Source organism: Scyliorhinus canicula, chromosome 6, assembly GCF_902713615.1.
Source record: "Scyliorhinus canicula chromosome 6, sScyCan1.1, whole genome shotgun sequence".
Taxonomy (NCBI): domain Eukaryota; kingdom Metazoa; phylum Chordata; class Chondrichthyes; order Carcharhiniformes; family Scyliorhinidae; genus Scyliorhinus; species Scyliorhinus canicula.
In genome coordinates this window covers 91,848,093-91,862,713 of record NC_052151.1, presented here as the reverse complement: position 1 = coordinate 91,862,713, position 14,621 = coordinate 91,848,093, and the positions used below count along the sequence as shown (strand labels likewise).

The 14,621-nt window shown below is 44.2% G+C and overlaps 1 protein-coding gene across 1 annotated transcript in view; it reads right to left on the bottom strand.

Moving 5' to 3' along the window:
* The window catches only part of lama4 (laminin, alpha 4), a 214,094-nt gene that overhangs the window by 83,354 nt on the left and 116,119 nt on the right, over positions 1 to 14,621 (bottom strand). The window contains exons 18-22 of the mRNA XM_038799653.1: positions 12,024 to 12,140; positions 10,530 to 10,712; positions 6,737 to 6,876; positions 5,030 to 5,206; positions 4,777 to 4,922 (exon numbers count right to left, since the gene is read on the bottom strand). Coding sequence (XP_038655581.1) covers positions 4,777 to 4,922; positions 5,030 to 5,206; positions 6,737 to 6,876; positions 10,530 to 10,712; positions 12,024 to 12,140 — 763 coding nt within the window. The remainder of the gene's footprint in view (positions 1 to 4,776; positions 4,923 to 5,029; positions 5,207 to 6,736; positions 6,877 to 10,529; positions 10,713 to 12,023; positions 12,141 to 14,621) is intronic.

Sequence of the window (14,621 nt, the reverse complement as noted above, 5' to 3'; positions counted from 1 at the left end):
ATAGTCTTCACGATGGTGGATGTGGAAGTGACCCCCTCCCCTGCGCATGCGCCGGGATGACCTCAGCAGCCGCTGACGCTCCGACGCTTGCGCGGATGTCCGCCGGCAGGCGAAATCCCTTCGGCCCCATCTGGCGTGGCGCCAAACGCCTTTCCCACCGGCTGGTGGGGCGCCAACCACTCCGGCGCGGCCAGCCCCTCAAGGTTAGGGCTTGGCCCCTGAAGGTGCGGAGAAATCCTTGGGGCGGCCCGACGCCAGAGTTGTTTACACCACTCCATCCCGCTGGGACCCCCCGCCCCGCCGGGTAGGGGAGAATCCCGGCCATGGTGTCTGCTGTGGACCGATTGCGGCAGTATGCAAATTGCAGTGGGTCAAGGCGTTCTGGGAGTATGGAGGTGATGCGCTTCATGATGAACCGCTTGAAGCATTTCATTATGACTGAAGTCAGGGCCACCGGACGGTAGTCATTGAGGCACGTTGCCTGGTTCTTCTTTGGCACCTGTATGATAGTGGTCTTCTTCAAGCAGGTGGACACCTCGGAACAGAGTAGGGACAGGTTAAAGATGTCTATGAACACATCTGCCAGCTGGTCCGTGCAGAGTCTGAGAGCATGACCAAGGACCGTTGCCTTCCGAGGGTTCACTTTCAGGAAGGCTGATTTGACTTTGGGTGCTATGGTGGTGGATATGGGTGTTATGGGCTGCTGGGGCACTCGACAGTGGATTGCTGGTTTCCTGCTTGAACGGAGCATAAAATGCATTGAGTTCATCAGGCAGGGATGCACTATAGCTGGAGATGCTGCTTGGCTTCGTTTTGTAGCCCGTTATGTTGTTTAGGCCTTGCCACAACCGCCGAGAGTCTGTAAATCGGTCTATCTCAGCCTTGAACATACTTAGCAACCCAAACTCTACATATAGCCCTCTGTGGGAAAGAATTCCATAGATTCACTACCCTCCAAGAGAAGAAATTCCTCCTCATCTCTGTTTTAAATGGGCAACCTCCTTACTCTTTTCCCTCTGGTCCTAGACTCCCCCACAATGGAAAAAAATCATCTCACATCTACCTTGTCAAGCCCCCTGAGAATTCTATATGTCTCAATAATGTCATCTCTCATTCTCAAATCTCACTCATACTGTGCTCAAAATAGGTGAACAATTGTTCACAAAATGCAGAAATATTGTGAATGCTGTTGGGATAACACCTTCATCGGTATTTCAAGCAAAATCATAAATATATTCAAAATGACCATACTTATATATATGTCTCGAAATTCCTAGCTACAAGATTCCCAGATGAAAGCATTTATGATGCCCTGACAGATCATGACTTCCCTCAAGCTACACCAACTGTTCATATGTTCTGATTTGCAATGACTAAGTTAGAAATGAGGACAAGATTGGATTGAGCTTTGATAACTGCATGGTTGATATTCAGAGTCCAGACTCATTCTAAATTATTTAGAATGAGAAGATAAATTATTGGGCATGCTCATAGCTAAAAATATTCTTTACTCAAAATGATTCCAACCCTGTTAAATACAATTTATTACATTTGTTTGGTGCTTATTCAAACAAGTTCTATATTATAAGCACCAAAATTACAGCAACTTTGTAGTTAGTCACAGCAATTTGGTTTAGACAAGCCCTTCCTGGTAACACACAAACCATTGAGGTTATTGGACAGGATCGGATCAACCATCTAATGTACACTTTGCTCGAATTTATTTTTAATTGAAGCCAACATGGATTACGAGGAGAGGTTGAGCAGACTGGGACTGTACTCATTGGAATTTAAAGGATGTGGGAGGATCTTATAGAAACATATAAAATTATGAAAAGAATAGATAGGATAGACGCGGGCAGGTTGTTGAAAGCAGAACTAGGGGGCATTGCCTCAAAATAAGGGGAAGTAGATTTAGGACTGAGTTTAGGAGGAACTTCTTCACCCAAAGGGTTGTGAATCTATGGAATTCCCTGCCCAGTGAAGCAGTTGAGGCTCCTTCATTAAATGTTTTCAAGGTAAAGATAGATGGTTTTTTGAAGAATAAAGGATTATGGTGTTCAGGCAGGAAAGTGGAGCTGAGTCCACAGAAGATCAGCCATGATCTCATTGAATGGCGGAGCAGGTTCGAAGGACCAGATGGCCTACTCCTGCTCTGAGTTCTTATGTTCTTATGTGCACTTGTTTTACTTTGGCCTCGAGATTAAGTTGAGATTGTCCATACTCAATTTATATATTTTTTAATTTATTTTCAACAGTTGGGCAATATTGACAAAATTACAGTTTATTGCCCATCACTGGTTGCGCCTGGGAAGGTGGTGGCAGACCCTCTTTTTTAATGTCTCCTCATCTCTCAGGTAAGTGTATATTATCTCTTGACATTATCTGAAGAAAAGCAGGGGAGTGCTCCCAGTGTTTTGGCCAGCATTAATCCATCAATCAATATTACTAAAACAGATTATCTAGTCATTACCACGTTGCTATTTGGAGACATCCCCTGTGCGAATTGGCTGCTGTGTTTCCTATTCTATAACAGTGACTGCAATTCAAACCAACCTACTTAATGTAAGAATTTTGGGTTATCCTGAGGTTACAAAAAATGCTCAATAAATGCAGGTACATTTTTTATGAGATGAAGATGCTCCCACCATGCTGTTAGGGAGCTGACTGTAGGTTTTTAATTCACCAATGATGAAGGAACGGTGATATATGTCCAGGTCAATATTTATTCGGTAAGATACAATATGTATCCAGCCTTCTAGTTGCTGGAGGTCCTGCAATTGGGAGATGCTGCTTAAGAAGCCTTGACAAGTTATTGCTGTGCAACTTGTAGATAGTATTGCAGTCATGTGGACATTTAGGAAAGTGATTGGGTGGTAAATTTTAATCTTTACTGTCTCACCCTTGAGCTGCTTTACATTAGACAGCTCCTGAAGGCTCCCTGTCCTTGAGTAAATTTGCAAAGACTGGAAGGCGAGCCCTTAATGAATTCTGTAAGTGCCTTACTTGGCCTAATTACTGCTGTGAGTTTGCGAGCCCAATTTCAGTCGCTCTTCTCCTGCACTCATAAGAGTTACGTTGGCTAGGAACGAAGGCAGCAGACTTTAGCAAAACACAGCATTGTGCTGTTATGTGTTGCTTGCCAAACTCTCTTCGGACCGATTCAGCCCATAAAAATGTACCTGTACATGAATTTAAATCCTATACATCTCTAACATTGCACTACCCAATTCCATAAATTTAAGTCCTGGTCTTGTAAAAAGCAAGGGATTGAACATAAACTTAAAATAAAATTTAATTTACTATTGCCCATATTAGTTTGACAGTTAATATTGGAAACATAGGGCGTGATCTTCTGGCCATGCTGTGCTGGCAAAGAATCTTACCAGTGAAAGCCAGGAGACCCTGGGCGGGATTCTCCAACCCCCCCGCCGGGTAGGAGAATCGCTGGGAGGCGGCGTAAATCCCGCCCTGCCACTTCGACGCCGGCTGCTGAATTCTCTGGCTCCGGTTTTTGGCAGGGACGGGGATTTCACCGCGCCGGTCGGGGGCCATTGGCAGCGCCCCCCCCCGGCGATTCTCTGGGCCCCGATGGGCCGAGCGGCTGCCTGTTTTCGGCCAGTCCCACCAGCGTGAAATGGACAAGGTCCATACCGGCGGGACCTGGCTTTGAGGGCGGCCTGCGGAGTTCTCCGGGGGAGCACGGGGGGGATCCGGCCCCGGGAGGGGGCCCCCACGGTGGCCTGGCCCGCGATCGGGGCCCATCGATCTGCGGGCAGGCCTGTGCCGTGGGGGCACTCTTTCCCTCCGCGCCGGCCTGTGTAAGGCTCCGCAATGGCCGGCGGGGAGAAGAAACCCCCTGTGCATGCGCAGGAATCACAGCAGCGATTCTGCGCATGTGCCATAACACGCTGGCACTCCTGCACATACGCCAACTTGCGCCGGCCGGCCGGCGGAGGCCCTTCGGTGCCGGTTGGCATGCCACCAACCTCTCTAGTGCTGGCCTAGCCCCCGGAAATGGGGAGGATTCTGCACCTGCTGGGTGGCCCGACGCCGGAGTGGCTCACGCCGCTCTTTGGCGCCGGTATAGCGGTTGCGGGAGAATCCCAGCCCCTGTTCCTGCAGTCATTGTAGTTCAGATGTGCACATTTAGGAAAGTGATTGGGTGATAAATTTTAAGCTTTACTGCCTCCATGATAATCCAGCTGTTAGAAATTACCCAAATTTTATAATATTGAATATCAATTTTGTTTCAACGCAATCTCGCGAGACGTTGCAAGGAGAATCTCGCCCAAATGGGCTGGATCACTTTTTGGCAAATCTGCATATTAGAGTGAGGCATATAGAGCTGCCATTTTTTGTGCGTGTGCGATTAGGCCAGGGTTGCCACCGTGGGTGTTAGAGGGGGTGGGGGACCCTCCCAGGGATCCTCCCGTGTTGCGTTTGAACTGGGTGGAGGTTGGTGATTTTATTTGTGGCCCTCGGAGATTGGAATGCCATTTAAAAATGGTGTCCTGATCTCTTGCTACAACGGGCAGTTCCAGCGAGCGAAGCTACCCTTTGTAAAATTCGGGGCTATGTGCAGCCTCTGTCGCGAGTTCCCCGTTCAGGCCCTTTATTCAACACGAGTAGCATTGAATAGCCTGCAAGTGCCGGGAAACATGCGGCTAAATGTGCTCACGAGGGGACTTTGTACCCTTTTGGGGGCATCACACCCATATAGTTTGAGATGCTCACACCAAAAATTGCTGTTGCCCAAGAAGAGATATCAATTACCTTTCTATTTTGATTAAATTGAAGTAGTTTGGCCAAGTGCTCACAGGCTTTGAGTTCAACGGAATCTCAACATCTCCATTTCCAAGATTGTAAACATAAACTAAATTGTCGTTTTTAATACTTAGACCAATATAATCTTGCCTTCCCTAGAAAAGAACAGAAATACATTTGAAAACATAAAAGTTAATTATGCCTATTGAGCAGAATTTGGATTGCATACATATTCCTTATAGTAAAATTGACATGTCCTTACATTCTTGTTTCCAAGGTACAAGATAAATCTATCTTGATTGGCAGCTTGGCCTTGCTCACTTAATGAAGGAACCTGCATGTACAAACTCATTGAAGTAAACGATTTGAGCTCCTCCAAATTTGATTTTGAATTGACTTCTACAGCAGACTGACCATCAAATTTCATGGAGACTTGAACCTGAAGTGAAACAAGGAAATCAGTTGTTTCTTTAACTGCTGTCAGTAAATCTGGACAGAGGAGATGCAATCTCTAGTGTTACATATTAATTAAACGGGGTGGGATTCACAAACCCAATATTAACCTTAACTGTATTATTATTAGGCATGTGAGGAATGACACAGCCTGGTATATCAAGCCCACTTTATGCAAGTCAGTCACAGAGTACAAGCTAGGTTCCTATCCAAAACATTCCTATCATGTGAAGGAGAAAGTTGAACAAAATTAAATAAAAGACTTACAGCATACTTTAGGATATATAATTATGCTCAGTTCTTCTTACTGATATTTCACCTTCCCTGAATGAGGTAACTAAAGCTCAAGATGAACGTTTGCTGAATTTTAATTCAGCTTGCTCAGTCATGTAAGATGTGTGGTGGGACAGAGGCCCCAGGTGGAAAGCTCCCCAGGAAGCCCGAGTCACATATCATCAACTGGGACTGCGCCACTCAGTGAGTCCATAAACAATAAATGACAAAATGGGAAATTAATTTGTAAACAGAGCTGCAGCCCTGAAGAAGTGCAGGTGTCCTGTCTGAGATTTTTCCATTCATAGGTAATCTATCACTATGGATATTCTCTGTCATTTCTCAGCATGTAAGTTATTCGCTGAGACATTGCAAATTTGCAAAAGGTTTACTAGATTACTACCTGGAATGGGTGGGTTGTTTTATGGGGAAAGGATGGACATGCTAGGCTTGTATCAGCTGGAGTTTAGAACAGGTAACTTGGTTGAAACTAGAAGATCCTGAGGGGTTTTGACACAGTGGATGTGGAGAAGACGCTGTTGCCTGTTATGGGAGAATCTAGAACTAGGAGTCACTGTTTTAAAAATAAGGGTTCGGCCATTAAAGACAGAGATGAGAATTTTTTTCTAACAGAGGGCCATGAGTCTTTGGAACTCTCTTCCTCAAAAGGCAGTGGAAGCAGTCTTGGCTGGAATTCTCTGGTCGCTAGGTGATGACAGGATTCCCACCAGCAGCGCACTCCCACCACCGGTTTCCCGGCGGCATTGGGCGACTTCAGTGGGAATACTCATTGTCATAGGTGGGAGCAGAGAATCCCACTACCAGCTAACTGTGCATCACCTCCTGCTGACAGGAATAATGCAGCTGGGAGGCAGGAGAATCCCGCCCTTTAAATATTTTTGAGGCAGAAATAGATAGATTCTTTATAAGAAGTGGGTGAAAGATTATATGAGTAGGTGGGAGTGTGGGTTTGTGGTTAATCAGATCAGTCATGATCTTATTGAATGGCAGAGCAGGCTCGAGGGGCCGAGTGGCCTCCTCCTGCTCCTAATTCGTATGTCCGTAAATTTGTCTGTGCTCTGAATGTATTTAGCAACAAAGGACACTTTGAAATAAATATGAAGAATAAGCATATTGATCTAATTTGACAGACACTTTATGTGGTCTAAGTTAGCTTATATTAAATGTTTGAGTATCAAGGAGTTAACCGGATATTCTATTCATCATCGCAGGTCTTTCTCACCTTGCTGGCCACATTCCTCGTCTGTGCAATGAGCTCGCGAATTCGCAGAATACTGGCAGAAATATTGCTTGCTGGTTTTTTCAGCTCCACAATTCGAAGTTTGTCCAAGAGCTGGGGTACTATTTCTGTCAGATTATCCACTGGAAACACAATGAAAATGGAAGAGTTAAAAGCTACATGGTTTAACAGATTGGAAACTACCAAGAGGAAGCTGTTGATGAAGATTCTGTGTTGATTATATCATGTAAAGTGGGTGGTTTTTTGTTTTCTATTTTACCATTATTGCCATGACTAAGTGAATAGCCAGTATAAAACCTGTTAAAGTAAAGTCACCATAGTACCAGATGACCATAGGCTGCTTTCCCCTTTGAGGGGGAGAGCTGACTGGTGGTGATATAACGTGAGGATCACCACACCTCAGGCGAGGGGCGGGGTTGAGAAGGTGGAGCCTTCATGAATAACCTCAACCAGTACGGCAATTGAACCCGTGCTGTTGGCCTTGCTCTGCAACACAAACCAGCTGAGCTAAACTGGCCCCTGGTTAACCTATTATTAGTCATTGCATAATTTTACTTGGAAAGCAGTGTAAATAACAGGAAACAACTGGCATTTAGAGAGACATATGGAAAGCTTACTATGGTACTTAATGTGAAGAAACGTTAAGAGCTGATTAGTAAAAATGATTAAGTCATGTGGAATACTGTAGTGCAACAACATCATATTTGCTCTCCAGATTGATTTAATCCTATTAGCCTGCATGTGCTCATATTTTTAAAGTCATAAGAGCACCGTTCATGCCCAAGAAATACAATTAACAGCCAATCAAAGCAATATGCTTGGGTTGTGAAAAGTCCTTGGGATGTTCTTTTAACATGAAATGTAAATGTGTCACAGATCCTCACATACACGGAGGCGTGCACGCAGAATTGGGTGTGTCATCATGGAACTATTTTTTTTTTGCAACAGAAGGAGCAGATGGCGCAAAAAAAAGACACATTGCCAACCAATGCGATCTGACTGATATATTTAGCTTCAATGACAAAGCGTTCAACACAACATTTTTCTTCCCACCGCAGGAGTCTCAGCCATTTGGAATGGACACAATTACTGTCCTGGGACCTGACATGCTGAATGAAACTTCCGACAGGGAGAATGAACATTTCTGATTACTCCTTTTATGTTTTTTAATATCATCATGTTCTGTTTGATATTTTTTGCCATATGTTTTGACTCATTTTGCTGGATAGACCTCCACAATGCAGGCTACATTAACTGCTGCACAATGGGCTGTGCAAAAAATTGCTTTTCTCATAGAAGTAATAGTTAGGACAATAGGAAACTTACCTGTTGCCAAATAACTGCAAGTCAAATCTGGTGGCATCTGCCACATTGAGCATCCTACATTTGTACACATATGTCAAGCATGTGATAACTGTTTAATCTAGGAGGAAACTACTTGTATAATTTCTGTTATGCAACAAAGGTATCAACTCGACAGCACACACTGCTATTACCAGGTGGCAAGATGCTAAAGAGTAGAGCTTATGGTACTCACCTGGGCATCAGAACTCGACATGCAAATATCATGGCCTCACGAACAGAAAAATTTGAACTTTTTTAACGTTCAGATGGTAATTGGCCTCATAAATAGCATTCTATGAGATGCATGAAAATGTGCCTTGCTGAATTTTACATTTATAGCCAGGTGTACAACAAGCCAAGCTCTTTTGGCAAGCTTTGTTTGTGCTGGCAATTGGAAGGAGTGACTCGCACTGAAAAAAATGGCCATGCAGCCTCAATTTTCCTGATGTAAGATTAGAACCATAACTATTTAAATCTATAATTGGTGCATGAATTGTAAGTTTATTTAATACAGGCTTGTTGAACCTCCGGCCCACAGACCACAAACCAGCCCCTATATCCAGCCCACAGACTCACTCTTCAAATTATGGGTAAGTTGAATGAAAGATCTGCAAGAATCTGTTTGGGAAATCAGAGACTGATTCTCTCCCGAATTTGCAGATGAATGGCTCACTGTCAATCCTATCAGTGGAAAATATGGGAGAGAAAAAGTCTCTGTTTGGACGAGCAATGAGTATTGTGAAGTGGTTGGCAGATCCTTTGTTTTCAGTGCACTCTATCGCCCGCCCTGCTGCCCAGGCACCTCCCTGAAGGAGCACATGGCCAAGGTGGCAGAGGGAGCAGGGAGGCCATGAGGAAAAGCAGGAGGAAGGAAAGCAAGCAAGGACTCGGGAGATGAACAATAAACAGGGTGGAAAGCAAGAAGCAATTTATGCCCAACAATTGAGCCGAGTTTAGGAAAGCACCGGCCACCGAGTGGCTGGATGTTGGGAAGGCCACCGAGGCTGGAGATCGGGAAATCATCCAAGCGACTGTAGGTCAGGTAGGCCTGGAAATGGCTGGAGATCAGGTAGAGTCGGGAAAGGCTGAAAGTTGAGTTTTATTGGCAAACTTTGCTACATGGCACATTTTAATGGGCATTTTTATTTATTACACTTTTGTGAAATTTATTATTTTGAAATTGATATTTTTGAAATCCTTGTTTCATGTTGCCCAAAATCTTATCTCAGTGAAATTTGATCATCAACGCCTTGAATGAGAAAAAATAAATGTGGCCTACCAATCCAAAAACGATGGCAAATTTTAAGTACAGGATCAAATCACTTCCAAAGTGAATTATTTCTGCATTTCAGTGTGAAACCAAATTATATCCAGCAAGTGGCTTGGCTTGGCTACTTGTATTTTTCCATGTATTACCATTAAAGAAGGTCCTGAATTCCATACTATCATCCCCTTATTTCTTTGACTAATGCCAAAAAATGCTACTATTATAATATCAGTCCATCATTTTTAAAATTCTTACACAAGATGTTGGCATCACTGATAAGACCAGCGTTTATTGCCTATTCCTTATTGCCCTTGGGAAGGTGCTAGCGAGTCATCGGCCATCTACCGAAAGCAATTAATTGGTTTGTTGGACCATTTCAGTGGGCAGTTAAGAATTAATCACATTACTGTGGCTCTGGAGTCACAAAAATAACAGACTGGATCTGGACAGATTTATTTCCCGAAAGGATATTTGTGAACCAGATGTTTTTTTATGACAATCCAGTTGTTTCATGATTACCATTTTTGATATATTTTTTAAATTCCACATTTACTTAACCTTTTGGGATTTTAACTCTACTCGCTATGGTCTGACATAAACGTATGTCGCCGGATCAGAAGTCCAGTAATGTAACCATTATGCCATTTTACCTCAATAAAGTTTAATTTAAAAACTTGCAACTTTTCAGAAAACATCACTGCATTTGAATGCACATTCTCTAAAATAATTTTTGGATGGTAAATTTAGGACAGAAGAAGACAAGCTTGAATTCAATTCAGAGACCCGGGGCTGGCACATGCCAATCGTTTGAGCATTAAAATGGTAAAAGTCAGGGCAGCACGGTGGCGCAGTGGTTAGCATTGCTGCCTCACGGCACCGAGGTCCCAGGTTCGATCCTGGCTCTGGGTCACTGTCCGTGTGGAATTTGCTCATTCTCCCCGTGTTTGCGTGGGTTTCACCCCACAGCCCAAAGAAGTGCAGGGTAGGTTGATTGGCCACGCTAAATTGCCCCTTAATTGAAAAAAAAATGAATTGGGTACTCTAAATTTAAAAAACAAAAAATGGTAAAAGTCTGTAAGGGCACACTTTTGCAAAGTTCTTTAAAATGTTCTTTCTAAGTATGAAGGTAAACTAAATGGGAGCTGCAACATAACCGTCATGTACCTGTTTCGCCAGCTGACCTCACTGTCGTCTTGAAAGCAGTTCCATCATCAGCAGAGGTGCTAAGATTCTGAGGCCAATCTTTCACCAAGTCATCCATCGCATTGACAGTTTGGAGAACCATCTCGGCTGTATCCCTTGCTTCTTCCGCGGTTAGCTTTGATTGCTCCATCTGGTTCCTATTACCTGAAATGTTTATATAAAAAATTAAGAATTGCATTAATATCTTGGGTCAGATTTTCTATTACTGCAGAACTGGATCAACCTTTGGTATCGGTGGAACAAGGACAGGATTCCGCTTCCCCACCCAACCTCCTTGAGGCATGATTTCTGGCAGCGGAGACAGCTCGTCATTGGCTGCCAGTGGGATCTTCCAGTCCCACTGATGTCTACAGTGTTTAGTCAGGCTCACCCCGTCCTGCCGCCGGGAACACGCTGTGGTGGGGTGCGAGGGTCGTCACTTTTGACGGGGCATCCCACCGACAGGAAGGCCGGAAAATCCCACCCAAAGATATGTCCCATAGCCTGGCCTGACTGCTCATAAGAGACGCAATCAGGCAGAAACAGTACAATCCATTCATCAGTGTCAAGTGACAGACATGTGAGCTCATAGAACTGTTTCTTGACCTATTTGAATTGTGCTTCAGGATTACTGATAACGGTGCTTTTGCACCAATGAAGATGCACAACAGCTGAAGTTTAAAAAGCATCACTGCAAAACTCTACTGGAAAACGTAAAGTGATACCAATTTCTGCTCACATACATCACATACCCAACAGTGTGAGCAGCAGTGAAATCCAGCTCCTTGCCTGCAAAGTGTGAAATGTGAGCTCATAGTGTGCTCTGTACTACCAACAATGTTAGGCTGATACAAATGAGATTGATGATGACATATTAATATGCATATGTTAAACCTCACTAGTTACATATCAGTAATGGTATTCAATAACCAAATATCTCAATAGTTTGGTTTATAAATTTGCATTATTGCAGAGATTCCCACTTCACTCAAATAAAAAATAATGGCATTGAGTGCAAATTTCAAAGGTTCGGGTCGCGATTTTCCACTTTTTCTGTGCCAGCTGGGGCAGGCAGCACCAGAAAACGGGTGCGGAGCTGTTATTCTGGTCCTCTGCCCATTTTCACAGCCCTCCAATCATACACCAAAGTGATGGTTGATGTACAGTAAGTCTTCCCACACATAATCCCTTTACTTCCACCATTGATTTGCTGAATATCAAAGGCACACATTCATCCTGTGGGCAGAGGGGCAACATTTATATTTTACAGATTGGAAAATGTCTGCACTTGATTTGCAGAGTCATTGACTTTGAAAATTTCTAAGTTATAGCACAGTCTTCTGACCTCACTGCACTATAGGAGACCAGCTCCAGTCAATCTCCCCCTTCCCTACTTCTCTTACAATATTAGAGTTGCTACATAAATAAAAATTGTTGTTGTACCTTAAGGAAAAATATATTTGGAAAAGTACGTACTTGGTTCAATCAATGCTAACTGGTTTACTGCATTCAGTAATCTATTCATTGTATTATTTTTCTTGCTGATAACTGCGTCCACATGGCTCCTGGTATCATGAAAATCTGTCCCATCATCTGTAGGAAGTGAACAAAATAGGCTTAGGCGACATCAAATTAAAGTGAGACCTTTAAATCAACATGGTGGGATTAAAACAAAAATGCATGGGCAATGTATGAATATACAAAAAGCTTAGCAAAGACCATCAGGCCCAATAAACCATCTCCCAAAGACTGTGATCCTTCCCAGTCACTATCGATGTTAGCTCCTGGAGGAGAGGGAATTAAATAGATATTAAATATTACAATTATGGGAAAAATATTCCAGAAAATTCCTTACCAACTCCTAACTCATGAGACATTCTTAAAATAAGCCCCAGGTTCTCTTATCCCATGTCCCAATTTTATTTGTAACATAAAGTCTATGCAGGATCAATGTTCATCCATTGGGTGGCCCCAATATCACATACGTCTTACCCTAATTCATTACCATCTGCTAACAATGTTTAATCAATCTCTTAAAATTTATATTTCCACATTTCACTGCCTTCAGCACTGTTCCACAGGTTGACCATGAGAACTGAAAGCCCATGCAAAACACTCTGCCGACGTCACTAGACATCACATGATGCTTCACACGCAGGGATATATTCTCTCAATAAAACACTCAGATATTTGGGAAATTAGGATTAGGAGCAGGAGTAGGCAATTAAGCCCTTTGAGCTTGTTCCGTCATTCAATCAGATCATGGCTGATTTCTTCCTGGTCTCAAATCCACCTCCAACCTGTTGCCAACTGTCAGAGAAATCATAGAATTTGCAGTGCAGAAGGAGGCCATTCGGCCCATCGGGTCTGCACCAGCTCCCGGAAAGAGCACCCCACCCAGGTCCACACCTCCACCCTATCCCTGTAACCAAGCAACCCCACCCAACACTGAGGGCAATTTTGGACTGACCCCTGTGGCACCCTGTTAGTTACAGTTTGCGTGCCAGAGAAGGATCCATTTATCCCGACCCTCTGCTTTCTGTCAGTCAGCCAATCCTCAATCCAATCTAGCAATCTAACCCTAATCCCCTGCGATGTCACCTTCTGCATCAGTCTTTTATGCGGCACCTCATCAAATGCCTTCTGGAAGTCTAGATATACCACATCCACAGATTCCCCATTATCCATCTTGTTGGTTACATCCTCAAAGAACTCAAGCAAGTTTGTCAAGCATGACTTACCCCTCATATAACCATGCTGACAATGGTGGATTATGTTTGTCTTTCCAAATGTTCTGTCATCTCCTCCTGAATGATGATTTCAGCAACTTCCCCACCACAGAGGTCAAGCTAATTGGTCCATAGTTTCCTACTTGTTGCCTTTCTCCCTTTTTGAATAGGGGCATTACACTAGCGTGTTTCAAATCCACGGAGTTCCTTCCAGAATACAGGGAATACTTATAATACTGGCATGCACTATTGTGGGGCACTTTTCAGCCCACATTCGCTGTCAGCATGCCGCAACTCCGGAGAGAATCCGGAAACCCAATTTTCTCTGGAGTGATCATGTTTCCCAATTTTCCCTGCCCTTGACTGGTGACATCACGAGGTTTACAAACACAAATGGGAAGAACTTCATTGTAATTTGTATTTGAATAAATTTTAATATGATTACCCAGCCCCTCCGCCCCCTCTCACCACATGATTCCCCCTCACTGACTATTAAAACCTCGCCAATGTGACATCACGATGGTGAGGTTAACAACAGCTTTTTAGAAATTAAATTCTTTCGAACGGATTTCCCAGGAGGTGCAAGGGTATGTATAGTTCCTGGGGGAAGAGGGACATGGCAGGGCACTGGCCCCTGGCGCTGTCCCCTGGCACATGTTGACACTGCTAGGCTGGCTGGCTCAGTGCCAACCTGTGCCAAGAGGCAGTGCCAGAGGGTAGTGCCAGGGCTGGGATCTTGTGGGAGACTCATGGGGGAGGGGGTTTGACAGTTATATGTGGTAGGCGGGAGGAGTGCGTGGGCAATGAGAGGAAAATCCAGGCATGGGGGGGGGGGACATCAGCGACACATCAGCAGTGGTGGTGGGGGTGAGTTGCCCCAGATGATTGTGCAAGGGGGTGGGGGGGACCCCCAATTCCTCCGTGCTGGTAATGGGTGTGGGAGTGCAGTTCCACTTCAGTTCTTTGGAGCCAAATGCTGGCTCTATCTGGCCCCGCCCAGTCAGTGTACAGCATAAAGGTCCATTTAGATCATTGGAGGCTGTTAGAATGGGGGTCCATCCTATTAATGACATGGACATTGGCCTTAATTGATTATTATTGGTATCTTGCCATGTCTAGGTGGGATCCGGATCTCGCAAACGGGAGCGGACCAGATAGATTGGAAACCAATCAGTGCCTGGCGTGTATTTCAATTCCAGCATCTCCCGTGATCCAACCGGCTCGCTTGGATTCGGGCCGGGCGCCACACGCCCGTTAGATCGTGTCCAAATCCTCTGTCAGCATCACCAACTTACTAATTGAAAAAATCATTCAGACATTACAAATACTATACAATCTTGGTTCA